General features: G+C 39.2%; 1 protein-coding gene across 1 annotated transcript; it reads right to left on the bottom strand.

Moving 5' to 3' along the window:
* Positions 1 to 1,192: 1,192 nt before the first annotated feature.
* LOC117294976 lies at positions 1,193 to 15,648 on the bottom strand. Its single transcript, XM_033777533.1, has 11 exons — positions 15,524 to 15,648; positions 15,109 to 15,172; positions 13,761 to 13,871; positions 12,835 to 12,924; positions 10,339 to 10,575; positions 7,717 to 7,836; positions 6,069 to 6,158; positions 4,610 to 4,855; positions 2,241 to 2,369; positions 2,004 to 2,093; positions 1,193 to 1,905 (listed from the first exon to the last, which is right to left on the bottom strand). Exons 1-11 carry the CDS (start codon positions 15,578 to 15,580, stop codon positions 1,517 to 1,519), a joined length of 1,623 nt encoding a protein of 540 aa, XP_033633424.1. The 5' UTR covers positions 15,581 to 15,648; the 3' UTR covers positions 1,193 to 1,516.
* Positions 15,649 to 18,956: the final 3,308 nt, after the last annotated feature.

Genomic DNA, 18,956 nt, shown 5'->3' with positions numbered 1-18,956 from the left:
GGTTTTGCCCGGCGGTATGCGCGCGAATCATGTTTTGGTTTTCGTGTGACGTCAGAGGTCACATCGTCTATACTATAGGAAGTTGCCGCATGCTGTATCGGGTAATATTTGTTTCCTTTATAAGGCCGTGTCCGAATTGGTGGCTACGGCTGCGGCTACGACCGTTGCCAGGGGTGTTGCTAAGGGTGTCCTATACTTCAATGCATGATGACGCGGCGATCCGGCCGTAGCCGTTGCCGTAGCCGTTGCCGTAGCCGCCAGTTCGGATCCGGCCTAACGCTACTGTTACAATATTCTACAAAAGGGAGATACCGCATCTACTGAGAAAAATGGATAGCATTATACCAGACCATTGGCAGGAATACCGTATTAGGATATCGACGAACTGTGTTAGGATCCTGGGTTACCATTGAATCTCAAATTGAATGCGAAGCCATTGGCTACGTGACGATCTACTATAGTGGCCACATATTGGGGGAATTGAATTTTTGATGAAACAAGCACAGAGTTCCGCACACAGTCGGGGTGTGTATATTGAGAACGACATTCTCCTAAAGGGACATTGCAGGTTTGACCCAAGGTAATCTAGGAAAAACGCTAACCATCAATGGTAACAGTTTTTATCATTTTGAAAATGCTTGTTATTTCATTTCATCTGTTTTTCTTGTTCTTTTTAAGGACATAATTATTTTCCACCTAACATCTGCTGCTGTACTGTACGGTGTAACTAAAATGTTAAAGGTACACTGAATGATATTTGAGCACATGAAGCTACTGCCTGATTTGTGTTACAGTTCAGGTCAATGGAACAATGCGGCTTGCGCAATGTTGAAGACACTGGACACCATTGGTAATTGTCAAAGGCCATGTCTTCTCACTTGCTGTATCTCAACATGTGCACAAAATAACAAACCTGCGAACATTTGAGCTCAATCGGTCATCGAAGTTGCGAGATAATAATGAAAGAATAAACACCCTTGTCAAACGAAGTTGTGTGCTTTCAGATGCTTGATTTTGAGACCTCAAATTCTAAATCTGAGGTCTCGAAATCAAAATTCGTGGAAAAATACTTCTTTTAGGAAAACTACGTTACTTCAGAGGGAGCCGTTTCTAACAGTGTTTTATACTATCAACAGCTCCCCATTACTCGTTACCAAGAAGGTTTAATGCTAATAATTATTTTGAGTAATTACCAATAGTGTCCACTGCCTTTAAACTACTTTTTGGATGATGTTTTTTTCTAAGACAGGCTTCCAACGCACCATGATGAATACTACGATAACTAAATAAGAATTTTAGTATTATAATTGGATATCTGTATCTATCCACTGTACGGCAATGGATTAAACCACAGACATATAACCTGTTTTGTATTGCGCTACTTGGATATAGTGAATTAAAACATACAATTTCAGAACCTCGAATCAAAAACCTTGTTTAGGTTGTGCTAAAACACGAGACAATTCAAACGCTATAAGTAATGGTTCTTTTGTCATGTGTTAGCTTAGATTGAAGCTTAGGGACCCATGTCATCTGGAACATCCTGTTGAATCTTGACCCCACCACCAAGAACCTTCTTTTGGTTATCCTCTTCGACAGCTTCTTTTGGTTCTTCGACAGGTTGTTGCGGTTCTGGTGCTTTTATGACTATCGGTTCTGGTTCTCGACACGCGTCTTCTCCGATGAACTCCTTTACTGTCACCTCACACAGCTGCAGAAACGAATGCTCATCAGAGGGTATGTCGACGCTAATGTAACGCGCCACCAACGGTGGGTCACATACCAACTCAATTGTGCCTCCGCGTGGAGCTGCCATGGCACGACTGACTACATCTCCGCACTGGGGATTGCTTTGAATGTTGTGACTGGTACCCGCGCGAACAACAGCATTCGTCAAACGCTCACCTAGTGATAGAGATGAACAAAATAACAGAGAATTTGTTTTCATTAATGAATCAAAAGTAACCCATTATTTTAATAAAGCAGTTGTGTTGAGTACTTACTACAACAATCCCCACGATTGAGAAGGACAACTTTACTGATGCAGTGTTCATCTTCAAGGTCTACTATCCACCATGGATCATCCTCTTCCTCTGTTTAGTACACAAAACAACAACAAAACATGAAAACCAGAGTTAACAAATTACATCAGTACATGCTATTCTAACCTCATCTAGGTATTTTGCACAAATTAACATGACATGTTGTATCCACAAAGAAGTTACGATTTGTCGACTTACTTGTGTGTGTACAGATAAACTCTGGTGACAGCTTAGTGTCCAGGTTTCCGTCTGCAGCTTTATCTGGCGTGTACCTGTTGTCATAGTAAGAACTTTGCTCCGTCGGCTTACCGATTATAGACAAGTGGCCTGTTCAGAAACCAAAAAATATACTTAGTGTGTTGTGACTTTGTTGTCCGAATTGCTTGGCATTCAAACTCCACTAAGTTTAGCAGCTTACCAAGAAGATGTGATAACGGTCCCACTGCTTACCAAGTAGATGTGATAACGGTCCCACTGCTTACCAAGTAGATGTGATAACGGTCCCACTGCTTACCAAGTAGATGTGATAACGGTCCCACTGCAGCGATAACGAGAACGATAACGATCACGACGCAAAGAGAACGCGTTCTATTGGTTGAATTGCTCCACGCAGAATACGCAGAATATGCGTTCTCTTGGCGTCGTTATCGTTATCGTTCTCGTGATCGCTGCAGTGGGACTGGGCCTTAAAGCTACTTTGAAATTGGGCATTTTGACATTCACGTAGGTTTGTGCAGTGTCCACAATCGATGTACAATTAATGGGTACAAACCTACTTGAATGTGCTACTTCCAATATCGATATAGCAACGTTGACAAACCTACTTGAATGTGCTATGTCCAATATCGATATAGCAACGTTGACAAACCTACTTGAATGTGCTATTTCCAACATCGATATAGCAACGTTGACAAACCTACTTGAATGTGCTATTTCCAATATCGATATAGCAACGTTGACAAACCTACTTGAATGTGCTATGTCCAATATCGATATAGCAACGTTGATTTTCGCTGTACAAATCTCAGTGAATCACTGAGATTTGTACAGCGAATTATGAATGTTGCTATTTCGATGTTTGTCATTTGACATTCAAGTATTTTTTTTTTATTTTTTTTTTATGCAAGTCGCCTGACACACAAGGCCTGAAGGCTACTTCAAGGTGTGGGCTACAATAATTGTTTTCCAGAGGCCATTGCCATTGCCACCTACTCAATAGGTTACCCCTTTTACAGTCCATGCGAATGTAGGCTTGGGTATCATCAATTCGAAGCCTGGCCGGTAGAACAGAAAGCACTACCTCCCAAATTTTATGTAGCAAGTGTCACGACACGACCGAGATCCGAACCCACACCCTGCTGATGATCATCATGTATATTATTGTGACCCTCTCAAAGAAATCAAATCATCGGATAAGGATAGAGGCTACGGCAGTTTGGTTTATTGACACTCGGTGCACAGTGACCATTTTATTCCTGTAACAGACGAATAAATATGTGTTGCCAGGTTTTCACTGGAAATCAGTATGAGGGTTGTGGAAGCGCGCGAAATTGAAATGAATCTCAAGAGAGGGCGCTCCTTATGCACAATTAAATGTTACATAATTAAAAAAATGCAATAAAAATAATAGTTGGGGTACAATTTCTATGACCGTCACATTATTATACACATATTGACTGGTAATGAGGTAGCTACTGTACGTCTATTCCCCCGAGGGACTTTGAGTGACCAGAAGAGCGACATTATTTCCGAAGGCAAAAGGGAAGTAGGCCCCTCTTCTGGTCACTCACAGGCCCGAGGGGGAATAGACGTACACTAGTTACCGAATTAAGCCAGTCAATATGTGTTTTATAACACAACTCGTTCTTACATAAGGAAATCAATGTGTGGTGGAGAGGTTTCAACTAGTGGTTTACTCCCAAAGAGGCCTGGTTCTTGATAATTTTACCGGGACGAAGTCGAGGTAAATTATCAAGAACCAGGCCTCGGCAGGTTTAAACCACTAAGTGAAAACTAGTTCATATATACACTTTCGGTAAAGAAACATCAACACTTTGGGTCAAAAAGTAAAATAAATGCAAAAATTATAATTGTTCAATGATTTCTTTCAACACAACACCCCTCCAGCTATGAAATGGTAAAGCCCTCCGCCGCCCTCGGGTAAACAACTCCTTATAAGGGAATGCTGTGCGCGTCGCGCGTATCACGTAGTGTGGCACCTGTCGCGGCCGTTGCTCTCTCGACCACTAGGAATGAAGAAACTGTCTTATAAGAACAGGTGCAAGCTCGCGTGTCACGCCCATGTTTCAAGGTATTTATGAATGTGAAATAAGAACAGAAATCTTGAAAAGAAAGGAAGTTTTGTAGTTGCTGTTCAATGTTCAAGTCAAGAGAGGGTGCTGTAACGGAGGCTTTTTTTAAAGACAATTAAGTGCCCGCTCAGGAACTAGTTCCCGCAAAACACGTGCGAGCAATCACTAGATATAAGTTCATCCCACGTGACCGTGTTTTAGCCAACCAGATTACAGAACAAGCAAGTGGTGTGTTATAAAACTGATTATACTAACGTTCGTCACTTTCACACTCGTTGACGTCAAGTTCGTAGATCTCTACTTCACGTAGTTGCAAATATTCGTTTCTGCCTGGTATGTTAACACTGACGTAACGCCCCGATAACGGTGGTCCACAGTAGACGGCCAGAACTCCGCCTTTAATCTTGGCTTGTTCAGCGGTGATTGCTGATCCGCATCGGGTATTTGTGTGTATGTCTTTACTTGTTCCTGCTCTCACAACAGCATTCGATAAACGTTCGCCTAATGAAATAAATGTAAAAATACAATATCAAAATCTTATTTCGGTCACACGCACACATTCAATGTTTTGCATCCTTGTGGAAACAGTATTTAGAATTCCCCTATGAGTCCCTATTTGTGTTCCTTCCTTGTTTTGATCTCGGTCTCCAGAAGGTAGTGAGTACGAAGTCATTTGTGTTGCAGTCGCCGTGGGGACATTACCTTGCTCTCTGTACATGCACTTAAAGACACTCTACACTATTGGTAATTGCCAAAGACCAGTCTTCTCACACTTCAAGGCTGGTGAATTAGGCAGGAGATCTGCCTTTAGCTTACTTCAGTCAAAGTCCATAATCACCTTTCACCTGTATTCATTTAACATACACACTGCATACGGCATGCCGAAGTAAACTGAATAGCAATTACAGACAGTGTATACACTATTGGTAATTGACAAAGACCAGTCTTCTCACTTGGTGTATCTCAACATATGCATACAATAACAAACATGTGAAAATTTGAAATCAATTGGTCGTCGAGGTTGGGATAAAATGATAGAAAAAAAACCGTTGTCACACGAAGTTGTGTGCTTTCAGATGCTTGATTTCGGCACCTTAAAATTCAATTATGAGGTGTCAAAATCAAACTCAAATATTTACTTGAAAATTCCTTTGTTCTCGAAAACTACGTTTACTTCAGAGGGAGCCGTTTCTCACAATGTTTTATACTTCCAACCTCTCCTCATTACTCGTTACCAAGTAAGTTTTTTATGCTAGCAATTATTTTGAGTAATTGCAACAACTGGTGTCCACTGCCTGTAAAGAAACTCCTGTTCCCACCAACCTCGCAAACTGTCTGGACGTGTGTATAAGTCAACAATGTATTTCAAGGTCCTACTTTATGTGGAACTCCCTTTGTTCTCAGGTCTACACGTCGTAATGTAGCGTCAAAATATACACATAACACCCAACCATATGGATCAGGTTTGTGGGGTCCTGCTTCTATTGTTCTAGTATTCCCTAATTCTCAACATTTTACACCTCTAGGCTGGTGAATTAGGCAGGAGATCTGCCTTTAGCTTACTTCAATCAAAGTCCATAATCACCTTTCACCTGTATTCATTTGACATACACACTGCAAACGGCATGCCGAAATAAACTGAATAGCAACAAGAATGCATGAAAGTGAAATAGGCTTCTTCCTGCCATAACTGACAGGGAAACCCTATACTTACTGCAGCAATCATAACGGTTGAACAAAACCACTTTACTGATGCAGTGCGTGTCTAGAAGATCTACTCTCCACCATGGATCAAAGTCATGACCTGCAAATGAAATATTGATATTTTGAACGGAAAACTGAGGGAATATTTTCCACTAAAACCCTACTCTATAAAAGTTTGAAAATCACACTTTGCCCGTCTTAATCTTTTGTGACGTCACTTAGTTATCCGAGGTCTGTCTCCACTACCCTGATTCGTAAAGAGGTTCAATTCAATTCAATGAACATTTATTTTCATGTAGACAATAACAATTTAAGCATATACACTAGAAAACAAATATCGATGAATATAATAATGAAGGACTGATTTGAAGATAATAACTACAAAAATTAACGTAACAGTCCACATGCAGGGAAACAGTTTAAGCATAATGCTTTTGTATATTATTTCCCTGAGACAGACAAGGACTTGGACGACAAGGAGAAAAAACAAAAGCAACCAAAAACAGAACAAATAAACAAAAAACAAACATTGACACAGACCAGACTAGTCAATAAAAAATAATTATCGACACCACAGTCTTTGTACAATTAGTGTATACACTACAGTTCAAATACATAATTTATATTCGTCATGTTTAAGCTTTAAAGGAACACGTTGCCTTGGATCGGTCGAGTTGGTCTTTGAAAAGCGTTTGTAACCGTTTGTTATAAAATGCATATGGGTAGAAAGATGTTTAAAAAGTAGAATACAATGATCCACACACATTTGCCTCGAAATTGCGTGGTTTTCCTTTTGCTTTGAGAACCAACACGGTCGGCCATTTATGGGAGTAAAAAATTTAACTCCCATAAATGGCCGACCGTGTTTGTCGGCGAGGTAAAAGGAAAACCACGTAATTTCGAGTGATACTTCTGTGGATCACTATATTCTACTTTTAAAATATCTTTCTAATCATATGCATTCTACACCAAACGGTTACATACGCTTTTCAAAGACCAACTCGACCGATCCAAGGCAACGTGTTCCTTTAAGATATAAACAAATCTTTCACAAACTCTTTTTCGCTAGGTTTGAGCATAGAGCAAGTTGAGCATCAAAGGAGAAACAAATCTATCCTTTCTACTTTTATTTTACCAAGAAAAACAATATAATTTTAACATTTTGAAAACAACCTTAAGAAAAGTTTCTTTACATTACGACAAAAAAGTGAACAATTATGGCTAACTTGTTTCAGACACTGGACACCGTTGGTAAATGTTGTGCTTGGTGCATCTAAAACATATAAACCAAATAATGAACCTGTGAAAAAAATTTTGAAGACTTTGAAAACTTTTGAAGAAAAAGTATCCTTGTCACCCAAAGTTTTATGCTTTCAGATGTTGATTTCGGGAGCTCAAAGTCTAATTCTGAGGTTTTAAAATCAAATTCGAATATTCTGGCGGAAAATTACTTCTTTCTCGAAAACTACGTTACTTCAGAGGGTGCCGTTTCCTCATGACTCGTTACCAAGAAAGTTGTAATGCTTACAATTATTTTGAGTAATTACCAATAGTGTCCAGTGTCTTTAAAAAATGAACCTGTTATTGTCTCTAAGTGACAGTGGGTATGATGAGGCACCCTAATTGTAGGTTGCTTACCGTCCAGCAGAATGACTTACCGGTGTGACTGAAACCTACAAACTTGCCAATAAAACCATCGGCGGCCCTCTCCGCTGGGTATTTGGTATCATCGTATCCGGAGCTTTGTTCGGTCGGGGAATTCAGAATGGAGATTCTCCCTGGGTTAGAGGTCAATTTGAGAACGAGGTAAATTTGTGTTAGAAGTAAATTTGGGTTTGGGTGTAAATTCGGGTTCCGAAGTTAATTTGAGAAATAGGTCAATTTGGGTAAAGAGGTAATAGTTTGGGGTTCGAGGTTAATTTGGGTGTTGGGGTTAATCATGTTGAGGAGGTAAATTTGGGTTTGGAGGTAAATTTGGGTTTAAAGCCATTGGACACTTACGGTAAACAGTATTGCCCAAGGCCCATACTTCGTGTATCACAATTTATATATAAAAATAATGACAAACCTGTGAAAATTCAGGCTCAATCGGTCATCGGAGTCGGGAGAAAATAACGGGAAAACCCACCCTTGTTTCCCCACGTTTCGCCATGTGTTTAAAATATATCCGTAAATCTCGAAATAGAGAATTGAGAACTGAGTTTTCTCAAAAAGTAAAGCATTTCATGGAATAATATTTCAAGGGAAGTCTTTCACATTTACCTTCTGTAATCCCTGTAAGTTATTTGTAAATCTGTGAAAAAAAAAATTTCTGTTCCGAAAGTGTCCAATGGGCCAGATAAATAAAAACTAGCATTTGCTTTTACTAGTCTTTTGCTTAAATCCTTATAAATAAAAGTAAGCCTTAATATTGCTAGTAATTGGTCGAACTAGTATAGGTAAAATCAATGCTTGATGGACTCTTCTTATTGAGATGTAAATAAAACCGACATTTTACTATTACCTGATAGTTTCACAAAATACTGGGCCGTATAAAGGCCAGCAAAATGTCGATAAGTTTAAGATCAGGCATGAGAATTTGCTCAAATCTCTATAAATAACCGTTTACCGGAAAAACACCATTTACTTGAACGGATTAGTCTAAGTGGTCGGAGAAAAGCACAATACCGGGGTATTCAGGAGTATGACAATAAAGGCATGGACTCGCTGATCAATAGCGATTAACTGAAATGCAGGCGGGGTAGTTTCCACTTAGTCAAGTTTTTGATGGCAGCAGTGGCTATGAGGAAACAGCCAGCCTCTCCACGCCAGAGCTCCAGAGATTGGTTCTTTTAAAGCAATTAAAGTACACAACAAATTTATAAGTAACATTTATAGTTGGATCATTAGGCCAAGGGAAAAATAACCCTTCAATACTGACGCGATACCGAGCCATATATTCAACACTTTTGTTTAAAACATATTATAATTGTATGCACATTTATTGTTTTACGATGCTTGTACACACACACTTCATTATTTAATTAATCTGAATCCTGTTAGAGCGTGCATTATCTACTTTTCCTTTTGTTCTCATAAATTCACATTGATTGAAAAATTATGGATGTTTTTGTTTGACGTAATTCTGATTATTCAACTCTCTGTGATCAATGGGTGACATTGATTCTTATTATGAATGTTATTTTTAGTAGTGTTACATCTATCCAACCACAAAAGGACGAAGGTTAATGCATAACGCCTCTTTTGTATTCGTGAACTTTAAATTATGGATGATATACAATGAAAGACAAACTCTTTGGAACCAAATGGGCTTGAACGTTAAACCAAAGAGTGTTTTGTTGGCGACACCTGTAAGATGCCTTTGTGTACAAACCAATTAGCTTTCAGTTAAAGGCAGTGGAAACTATTGGTAATTGTCAAAGACTAGCCACAACAGTTAGTGTATCTCAACATTATGCATAAAATAACTAACCTGTGAAAATTTGAGCTCAATCGGTCATCAAAGTTGCGAGATAATAATGAAAGAAGAAAACACCCTAGTCACACTAAGTTGTGTGCGTTTAGATTAGTGATTTCGAGACCTCAAGCTCTAAATCTGAGGTCTCGAAATCAAATTCGTTGAAAATGGCTTCTTTCTCGAAAACTATGGCACTTCAGAGGGAGCCGTTTCTCACAATGTTTTATACCATCAACCTCTCTCCCCATTACTCGTCACCAAGAAAGGTTTTATGCTAATAATTATTTTGAGTAACTACCAATAGTGTCCACTGCCTTTAATAGAAAATGATTCACGATAGTTGATGCGTATAGGCCATAGAGCTATAGCTCTATGGTATAGGCCTACTTTAATTATCGGGATTAACTTTTTTATACATGTAGTGTAGCATAATCGCTAACTTAATTAGATTTCAGTAATAATGGTGTAAGCGATAGACACATGACAAGATCATAGGATTTGAACCTGCAATTTCTAGGCTGACCAATTCCTTTAAAAAGAAAATACACATCTAAATACATATCTGTGCAGCGTTACGCGGTAACGCTGCACAGATTCAAATGTCGTGTCATACGAATCTTTTTTTTCACAACCAGATTCCTTCGAAGTAAAATGTTTCTCAAAATGCTGTATACTATCAAACGCTGATGTAGGCTTCTTAAAAACCAAAGATTAGAAGTGTCATTAGTTTAAAAGAGTGATTATCAAACGTATACTTTTTCACTAGTAAAGGTTTTTTATGATTTAGTGGGGAAATAGTTTCTGATAATACTCCCTGACGTACTTTCTATTTGGTGGCATCGTTGAATAGGATACTCCTCAACCTGAACTTCATGAAGATGTAGGTATTCCCTGTTTGGTAGAACAACGTTGACCTCACTCGCCAACAACGGCGGGTCACAGTAAACATCAATGACACCCCCATTGCCCAAGTGGGATTCCACTGGTGACCCGCATCGTTGATTCAGACTATAGAATGGACTGACCCCAGCTCGGACAACGGCGTTCGCTAAACGTGCACCTGTTAACAAAAAACAAGTGTTCAACTTTCAGTCGTTTTGATTAATTAGTGTTCAATATGTCATTGCCTAAGTGGAAAGGGGTATTTAGGCACAAGAGATAAGTCACCTCTGGGGTAATTTCTGTGTAAATACTTGATGAACCTCCACACTAAAATGAATAGTCGTGATTTGTTTAACTTCCACATGGTCCCATGTCACCTTTCAGCGAGATAGTATTTCTTTGCCATTAGTTGAATATTACAATGTGTTCACGAGTTTTGACGAGTTTGTACACCCTTGTTAAGGCCGAGTTATAGTCGGTCGCGCGATGGTCGGGCGTCGGAAATCTCGACGCGCGATCATAAAAAGACACGGTTTTTAGGCCTCAGTCTTAGGATTGCGCGCAAGATTTCTATCGCGCGACCATCGCGCGACCGACTATAAACCGGCCTTTAATCACATGGTTGGATTGGCTGGCGATATTGCGCGCATGCGTGAACGATGCCTTAGGCCGTATGAAAATGGTGGCGCATGTGTAGCTTGAAGGGTTTGGATACTTGTTACAAAACACAAAACGCCATGTCCACAAATTTACGTTAAACTCGTACCGTTTGAAGATTATTATAGAAGAAAGCGTACCTAAAACTATTGGTTGCTGAGAAATGAGTATTACAATGTCATGAAAATACGTTTTTACATGCTAAAATAAGTTTTGTCTCATGATCACTGAGACGAAAATTATTTTCATGATATTGTTTTACTCATTTCTAAAAAAACAAACAATAGTATTTCAGCAAGTAATATTTTCAGGGTAGCTTTCTTCTATCATTATCTTCAAACTGTGTAAGTTTAGTGTAAATCTGTAGACATTGTGTTTTTTCCAACAAAAAGTACATAGACCCTTTAATGAAGCTGAAACAGAGATATCGTAAACTGTTTGAGATAAAATCATACAAACAATACATGGTTATTTCGGGTGAACAGTTGATGTTAGCTCCCCTTCGTATTTTGGAAGGTTGCAAACTTGTATCAGAAGTTTAGAAACTAGTAATAGAAGGTTAGAAACTAGTATAGGCCTATTGGAAGTTGACCCTACTGGCAAGTGAGAAACTAGTATTGGAAGTTGAAAAAGTAGTGTTGACAGACCAGTAATGGAAGTTGAAAAACTAGTACTGGAAGTTGACAATCTAGTGTTGGAAGTTGGCGGTCTAATTGAAGTTAATAAACTAGTGTTGGACGTTGACAAATAAGTATTGGAAGTTGGCAGTCTAGTATTGGAAGTTATTAAACTAGTGTTGGAAGTTGAGAAACTAATATTTCAAGTTGACGAACTAGTATTGGAAGGGACAGACTTGTATTGGAAGTTGACCCTATACTGGAAAGTGATAATCTAGTATTGGAAGTTGAGGAACTAGTATTTCAAGTTGACGAACTAGTATTGGAAGTGACAGATTTGTATTGGAAGTTGACCCTACTGGAAAGTGAGTAACTAGTATTGGAAGTTGAGAAACTAGTATTGGAAGTGGACAAACTAGTGTTGGAAGTTGGCGGTCTAGTATTTGAAGCTCATAAACTAGTGTTGGAAGTTGAGAAACTAGTATTTCAAGTTGACGAACTAGTATTGGAAGTGACAGATTTGTATTGGAAGTTTACCCTACTGGAAAGTGAGTAACTAGTATTGGAAGTTGAGAAACTAGTATTGGAAGTGGACAAACTAATGTTGGAAGTTGGCGGTCTAGTATTTGAAGCTAATAAACTAGTGATGGAATTTGGGAAACTAGTATTTCAAGTTGACGAACTAGTATTGGAAGTGACAGACTTGTATGGGAAGTTGACCCTACTGGAAAGTGGGAAACTAGTATTGGAAGTTGAGGAACTAGTATTTCAAGTTGACGAACTAGTGTTGGAACTTGGCGGTCTAGTATTTGAAGCTAATAAAATAGTGTTGGAATTTGAGAAACTAGTATACAAGTTGACGAACTAGTATTGGAAGTGACAGACATGTATTGGAAGTTGACCCTACTGGAAAGTGAGAAACTAGTATATTGGAAGTTGAGGAACTAGTATTGCAAGTTGACAAATAAATCAAAACAACACTGCAACAAATTATATTGCGGACTCCATTCGTTGGGAAACGGGGCTATATAGTTTTACCGATGACATTTCAGCAAAATTTGTTGCGTAGAAAACTTCAAACTTACGCCAAATGATATCTTAACACATAAAGGGTCCAAATTGTTTTAGCGACTTCGTTCGTCGAGTTGATCTTTAAATCTTACCGCAACAGTCTTTACGATTGAAAAGGGTGACCTTTCCAATACAGTGTTCCTCCTTGAGTTGAACTGTCCAGAACGAATGCTCATCATTCTCTGTTTTAGAAACAGGCAAAACACACTTGAGAATTTAAAGAAATTAAGAGAAATAATCGTTAAGATCACAGATTACAGCTTGCACGTTCTCATGATGATGATAGCAGAAAACATCCCTTAAAATAAAAAAAAGTCATTTGATGAGAAATGAATAATCTATTTCCGTGTTTGGATATTATCGCTCAGTGAGCATTCGAGATTTACCATGATAACTGTGTGTTTAAAAAGCCTTCCAATGCGTTTCCATGCAGTATAATTTCTAAAGCTTCTGATGATAAAAGATAGATACAACAAGATCTCTAGAACTATAACGATAAGTTAAATAAAAAAAAACTACACACGAAGTCGTCAGACGGTTGGGCAAGTAATTGGCAATAGAAGAAAATATTAAACAGACGCATTATCAATATCACTCAAAAACTGTATAATTGTTTGCTCATTTCTCAGGGGCTGCAGCGCCTCAGTGAGTGGTATTTCGGGGGAGGCTTTCTACTGTCATTGTCTTTGGGCCCAGTAGGTTTGGTTTTGAAATGTGGACATTTTGAAAAAGTACCCAAATCCTTCAAGGGCCTTTATTTGTTTTATGTTATAATAGTTCTTGTGTATATCGTTTGTGCAAATTGCTTTTTATTTACCAGTGTTTAATGTACAGTATATAAATGTTTACCTTTTTATGAGCTAGGTCTGGGAGGGCACATTTATTTTTGATGTCAGGTGTTTCTTACTTTTGCCCTTCCCTGGACGGCCTGTACTTGTTTTATTGTTTTGTCCGAAGAATTAAAATAAAATAAAATAAATAAAATATGTATACATGATTACAATTGATTCATACTCACGTGTATGGAAGAAGCCATGATCTACGTTTCCGTCTACACCTTTAGAGGATGGATATAGGTTGCTATCATAGTCAGAACTTTGTTCCGTATGGAATCCGATGATGGACAATGCTGTCAAACAAAAATAAATACATTTCAAGGGATTGCATAACGTTTGGTATTTGGGACCATACGCTTGTTTCAATCGTATGCAGATAACATACCATCAAACCATAGTATCTGAATGTTTTATTTAAAGGGAACAAAATCTACAGAATTTTGAACAAAATCCAAAGAATGTTCGTATTTCTGTAAGCTTTCTCAACGTTTTATGTTTTGTGATTTGTTTACACCTTTTGGGCCTCCATGACCAAAACATGTGAGTTCTAGAAATGGTTCCTTTCTCTATACCCGGCTTCGACTTTTGTGATTTGTTTACACACTTTCCATTCATTTGTTTGTGGTGGTGATATAATTGCTGAAGCTTGTGTAGATTTTGTGAGGGATGTACATTTACGCATGAACAAAATGTTAATAAATATGAACAACGATAAGGGAATAACATGTGATGATCAGGCCCCAATTTCGTTGTATGTACATCTACATTATTAAAGGGTTAAAACAATCGAAACAATCTTTGAAAGACTTTATCAGTCTTGATAATAACACTTGCAGTTTTAAAGACAAAGTATACCTTTTCCTAAACCTCCCCCCCCAAAAAAAAAAAAAATAAAAATAAAAATAAAAAATTCATGCCAATAAGCCTGACGCCTTTCTCAGATTAAAATTTGTTGGGGTAACAAAAATACCCCTTTCTCTAAAACTAGTTAAAAGGGTCGTTCCTCATACTGTTTTTAATATCAATATAGACCACAAGGGAAACTGACTGGGTACATTTTGAAATGATTTTTTGGGTTGAACAAAGAATTGACTAGAGTGGGATTCAAACCAACGACCTCCGGATTAACGTGCCGACGCTATCTAGCCCTATATTGGCGGAGTCCCTGTTTTGTCAATATCTTTGTTCGGGGTGCCAGTCAGAAGCCTTACAACCGTTAACTGCCGTGTAGCCAGGGATCACACCCAAATTACGATACAACCTGGGAAGCGGCAGCCAGGGGATCACCTCAAGGGGGTGCGACTTTTTGTTTCAGATATCAATATAAACCACAAGGGGCTCAACAACACTCAAGTGCTCTTTATACCAAAAGTATGTTTTGTATTGTCACTAATTTGTTGACGATTGCAAAAAGGAACTGTAATAACTGAAGCAAGGTTCAGGCATGGGAATGGAACCTGGGTCTCAACATGATGTTAAAAGCAGGGAGTGAACCACTTCGCTAACTATAATCACAAAGTTTCTACGTACGTTTGAGTTCATACAGACTGCCATCAGCCTCTCCAAAACCGTCCCAGTCCAAATCATCTTGAGCCTGTAACGAGAAAAAAAAAATGAACAAATCTGGTTTTAGACACTTTGGGGCTACCGTGAGCTAGTGATTTAAAAAGAAAAGACTCATTCCTGTCATGCACAGCTAGCTATGAAAAAGCAAAACAAATATTAACAAACTTGAGAACATTTACATGGGAAAGGGCACATAAGGAGCCTAGCCGAGATTAGGAACAGTTTGGGATATTTATACCCCTGCACCCCCCCCCCCGGGTGACGCCCATGTAAATGTGTCAAAGGGGCAAAATGGCAATTGCCCCGTCCCCCGCTCTGAGTGAAGTATCACGCCATGGACAAGTCAGAGTAGAGATACAAAAATAAATGTTTGTCTTACCACTGCTCCCTTGGTTGTCAAGAGGCTGAACAGTAACACAAGGATGAAGAACTCCATTGTACATTAATTTATTCTCATCTGTTCCTCTCTTCTCACTGATGCAGACACCAATTGATGCTAAGTTCTCTCTCGGTTGCTTTTTATTATAAAAACCCTGGCTAAAAAAATATTGATTAACTTAAAGGTAAAGGACGCATGATTTCAAGGTCCTTTCATTTGACACATTAAAACGAACCCCATCTGTTTTGGCAAACTGGACAGCTCTTAAAATAACGTACTAAGCCCTCTTTAAAGCACTGGACACGGCGGGCAATTTGCCAAGTCCAGTTTGCTCACTTTGTGTATCCAAACATCCGCATTACATAACATAATGTGTGGAAATTGGTACTCAAATTGGTCATCGAAGCTGCAAGAGAACAATGAAAGAAAGACAGAAAAACTCTCTTGGTAGCTTACAAATGTCTGAGAAACTATGAACAGATTTCCGCTCTAATATTTGAGTAAGAAATTACCTCTTTCTCAAAATCTACTTTTAAATTTTTGTATACTGTAACAGCTTTCCATTTTCTCGTTACACAGAGTAACTTTTTCTTATAGTTTATTTGATTAATAAGCAATGGTGTAATTATCAATATGTTATTTTGTTAATTATGTTATTTCTCAATTATTGATAGGGAACAGGTGTTGTAAGAAGTAGTGACGCCACGGATCGATATTTTATGTGTTCTGCGTTTTGAACATTATGCCTAAACACGGTTGAATAGCATTATAAATGCAGTCAGTGTTTATAGGCAAATATTTTCCCCTCCGTTCCCGCCCTGTGGGGAAAAAAACCAATACAAAAATTGCCCTACGTTAGGAGGAGTTTTGTGAAATCGAAAATGTCAAGCCGAATGCGTATGAATTTTTCAAAATGGAGCCTGAAAAGAAGGCTTCATAATGTTCAAAAGACTGCTGCAAGAATGATTCTAGCCTTGTTCAAGGCAGTCGAGTTATTCACTCCGGGGGAAAAAACCGCCGCTGTATGAAACCCACCCTTATACTGCACTGTGCGTGAAATGTGTGTAACCACATCGCACGACACGATGCCCCGCACACTATCCGCATGCGTCGGCCGTCAGCCTAGCGGTCTCCGCATGCGGGATAAGGCCGGTTTATACTCGCTGCGACTGCGTGCACGCACCCGACAATTCGAAATTGGATTTAGCGTTCATACTTCATCCAAGTTCGCGTGCAGAAATGCCTTCCGTTCAATCTTTATCGCAATGCATTTTATTTCAGTCGTCATTTCCTCTTGCTCCTATTTCCAACGGTAACTGAATATGTATTAAGTATAGTAAAACAAATAGAACATGGTTTCTTTCGTTTGACTAGTCGATTATTAGCTCCCCTCGGTATTGGAAGTTGACAAACTAGTTCCCTCGGCTTCGCCTCGGGAACTAGTTTGTCAACTTCCAATACCTCGGGGAGCTAATATCGACTAGTCACCCTCAAACCATGTTATATTTGTATATTATAACACACCTCTTGCTTGTTCTGTATTCTGGTTGGCTGAAACACGGTCACGTGGGATGAACTAATATAGGTTATATACCTCACATATAGAATCCTCTAATCTGATTGGTTAAAAAGGGAGTCATGCCCGCTTTTTCTTTCAAGATGACGTCATATTGACTATGCCCGGGGCATAGTCAATCGACTATGCCCGCCCTGGAAAATAATGGATCCGTCTCAACACACTGTATTCCTACATGTAGGTCGCGCAAGTGTTTGATGCGTTGTATACGTTCGTCGTGTCACGGCGCGAACTACATGAACTATAGCTGTGACCTTATTCGCAGACGACCTTTCAACGTAGTTGTTTGTGTGGGAAATTTAATTGTTTGTGTGGGAAATTTAATTGTTTGTGTTCATGCCAAACTCGCAACGAAAAATGGCTGAAGCAAGATTTCATCTACGTCAACAGAAACATCAGGTTGATTCATGTGGTTGTTAATGAGCTTTGGATAGTCTTCAAAGATTTGTACGGCGTATTTTATCAGCTGCTTTGTGCTTTTGCTGTCGGCGGCATCTATTCTCTCGTACTTGGATTGTTATCCAGTGGTGTTGGATTGGTATATTTTACCCGTGAATGCGAAATGAAAAACACGAAGCAATATTTTGGTAAGTTATTACACTTTATACATTTCAAAATCAAGGCCCAGTTCATGAAATCTTTTAACCAATCAGATTTGAAGAATCGCTTCGGGCAAAGTCATGGTTTTGACATCACCTTCGGCCTATAATTTCAACTGTGCCCCTCATAGCAGTCAATATTTCCATACTAGTGATCGCGTGCGCGTGTTTTGCGGGAACTAGTACCCGAGCGGGCACTAGTCTTTGAAAAAAGTGCACGGTTACAGCGCCCTCTCTTGACATGAACCGTGAGCTGCAATTCGGTAACTAGTGTACGTCTATTCCCCCCTCGGGCCTGTGAGTGACCAGAAGAGGGGCCTATTTCCCTCGGGTCCCTCTTCTGATCACTCAAAGTCCCTCGGGGAATAGACGTTCACTCGTTACCCCATTGCTAGTCAATATGTATTTAATAATAATAGTGGCTTCTTATTTAGCGCTCAGGTCCTTCACGCAGTGACGCTCGTGGCGCTTCAACATCATTACCCCCTGGTCACTGGGCCTTAAATCATTCCTTAAATCATCTCAGCTCCCTGTGGAGTATACAGCCTGTGGCGCCAAATATGTAGCGCAATAAAGGCTAATCAATCTCAGGAACCATCTCTGCCCTCACGGGTACCCATTTACCCCTGGGTGGAGAGAAGCAATTATAGTTAAGTGTCTTGCTCAAGGACACAAGTGTCACGACCGGGATTCGAACCCACACTCTGCTGAACAGAATCACCAGAGCTTGAATTCGGTGCTCTTACCCGCTCGGCCACGATACCCCATATCGAAGCGCCACCCTCACGTCATGAGTTACAGAAATGAGTCACAACAAAGCTAAATTTTAATCCAAAAATCAAATAATTCCCCAATAGCGGTTGCCCTTAAAATGTAATAACTTTCCTGTTTAAACGTCAGTAAAAATACATAATGGTAAATTGCAAAAATGTCAGTTTACCCCTTTCCACATAAACAATTCATTTTTTTGCGAATCATTTGTCGCAAGCTGAAGATAGTTCAAACCACCACATCTCTTGAGAAACACCGATAGGAGTCCATTTGTATTTTCCCCAGCTGCCTATTGGAAATTGTATTGACACATTTTGCAGAAACAATAATGTTTGATATGTCATTAATTGATTGATCGATACAAACAGTGTGAAGACCTCGCGTGGTTCATTCGAACATCCGTTTCCCACGCCTATGCTTACCGTGCAAAAGAAACCAAATTCCGCATCATTTTAACGGACACCTCAATCGATTACACGGGAGACTT

The sequence above is a fragment of the Asterias rubens genome, chromosome 9, assembly GCF_902459465.1.
Source record: "Asterias rubens chromosome 9, eAstRub1.3, whole genome shotgun sequence".
Classification (NCBI taxonomy): Eukaryota; Metazoa; Echinodermata; class Asteroidea; order Forcipulatida; family Asteriidae; genus Asterias; species Asterias rubens.
Note: the sequence above shows the minus strand (reverse complement) of the source record. Positions and strands in the feature narration are given on the sequence as shown.

What these genes read in the sequence shown, in the direction of transcription:
- LOC117294976 (XM_033777533.1), bottom strand. Translation starts at nt 15,580, where the DNA reads ATGGAGTTCTTCATCCTTGTGTTACTGTTCAGCCTCTTGACAACCAAG. An exon ending in CAGTCTGTATGAACTCAAAC is followed by an intron (nt 13,872 to 15,108) that starts GTACGTAGAAAC and finishes TTTGTTTGACAG; the next exon opens with CATTGTCCATCATCGGATTC. An exon ending in CAATCGTAAAGACTGTTGCG is followed by an intron (nt 10,576 to 12,834) that starts GTAAGATTTAAA and finishes TTTTGTTAACAG; the next exon opens with GTGCACGTTTAGCGAACGCC.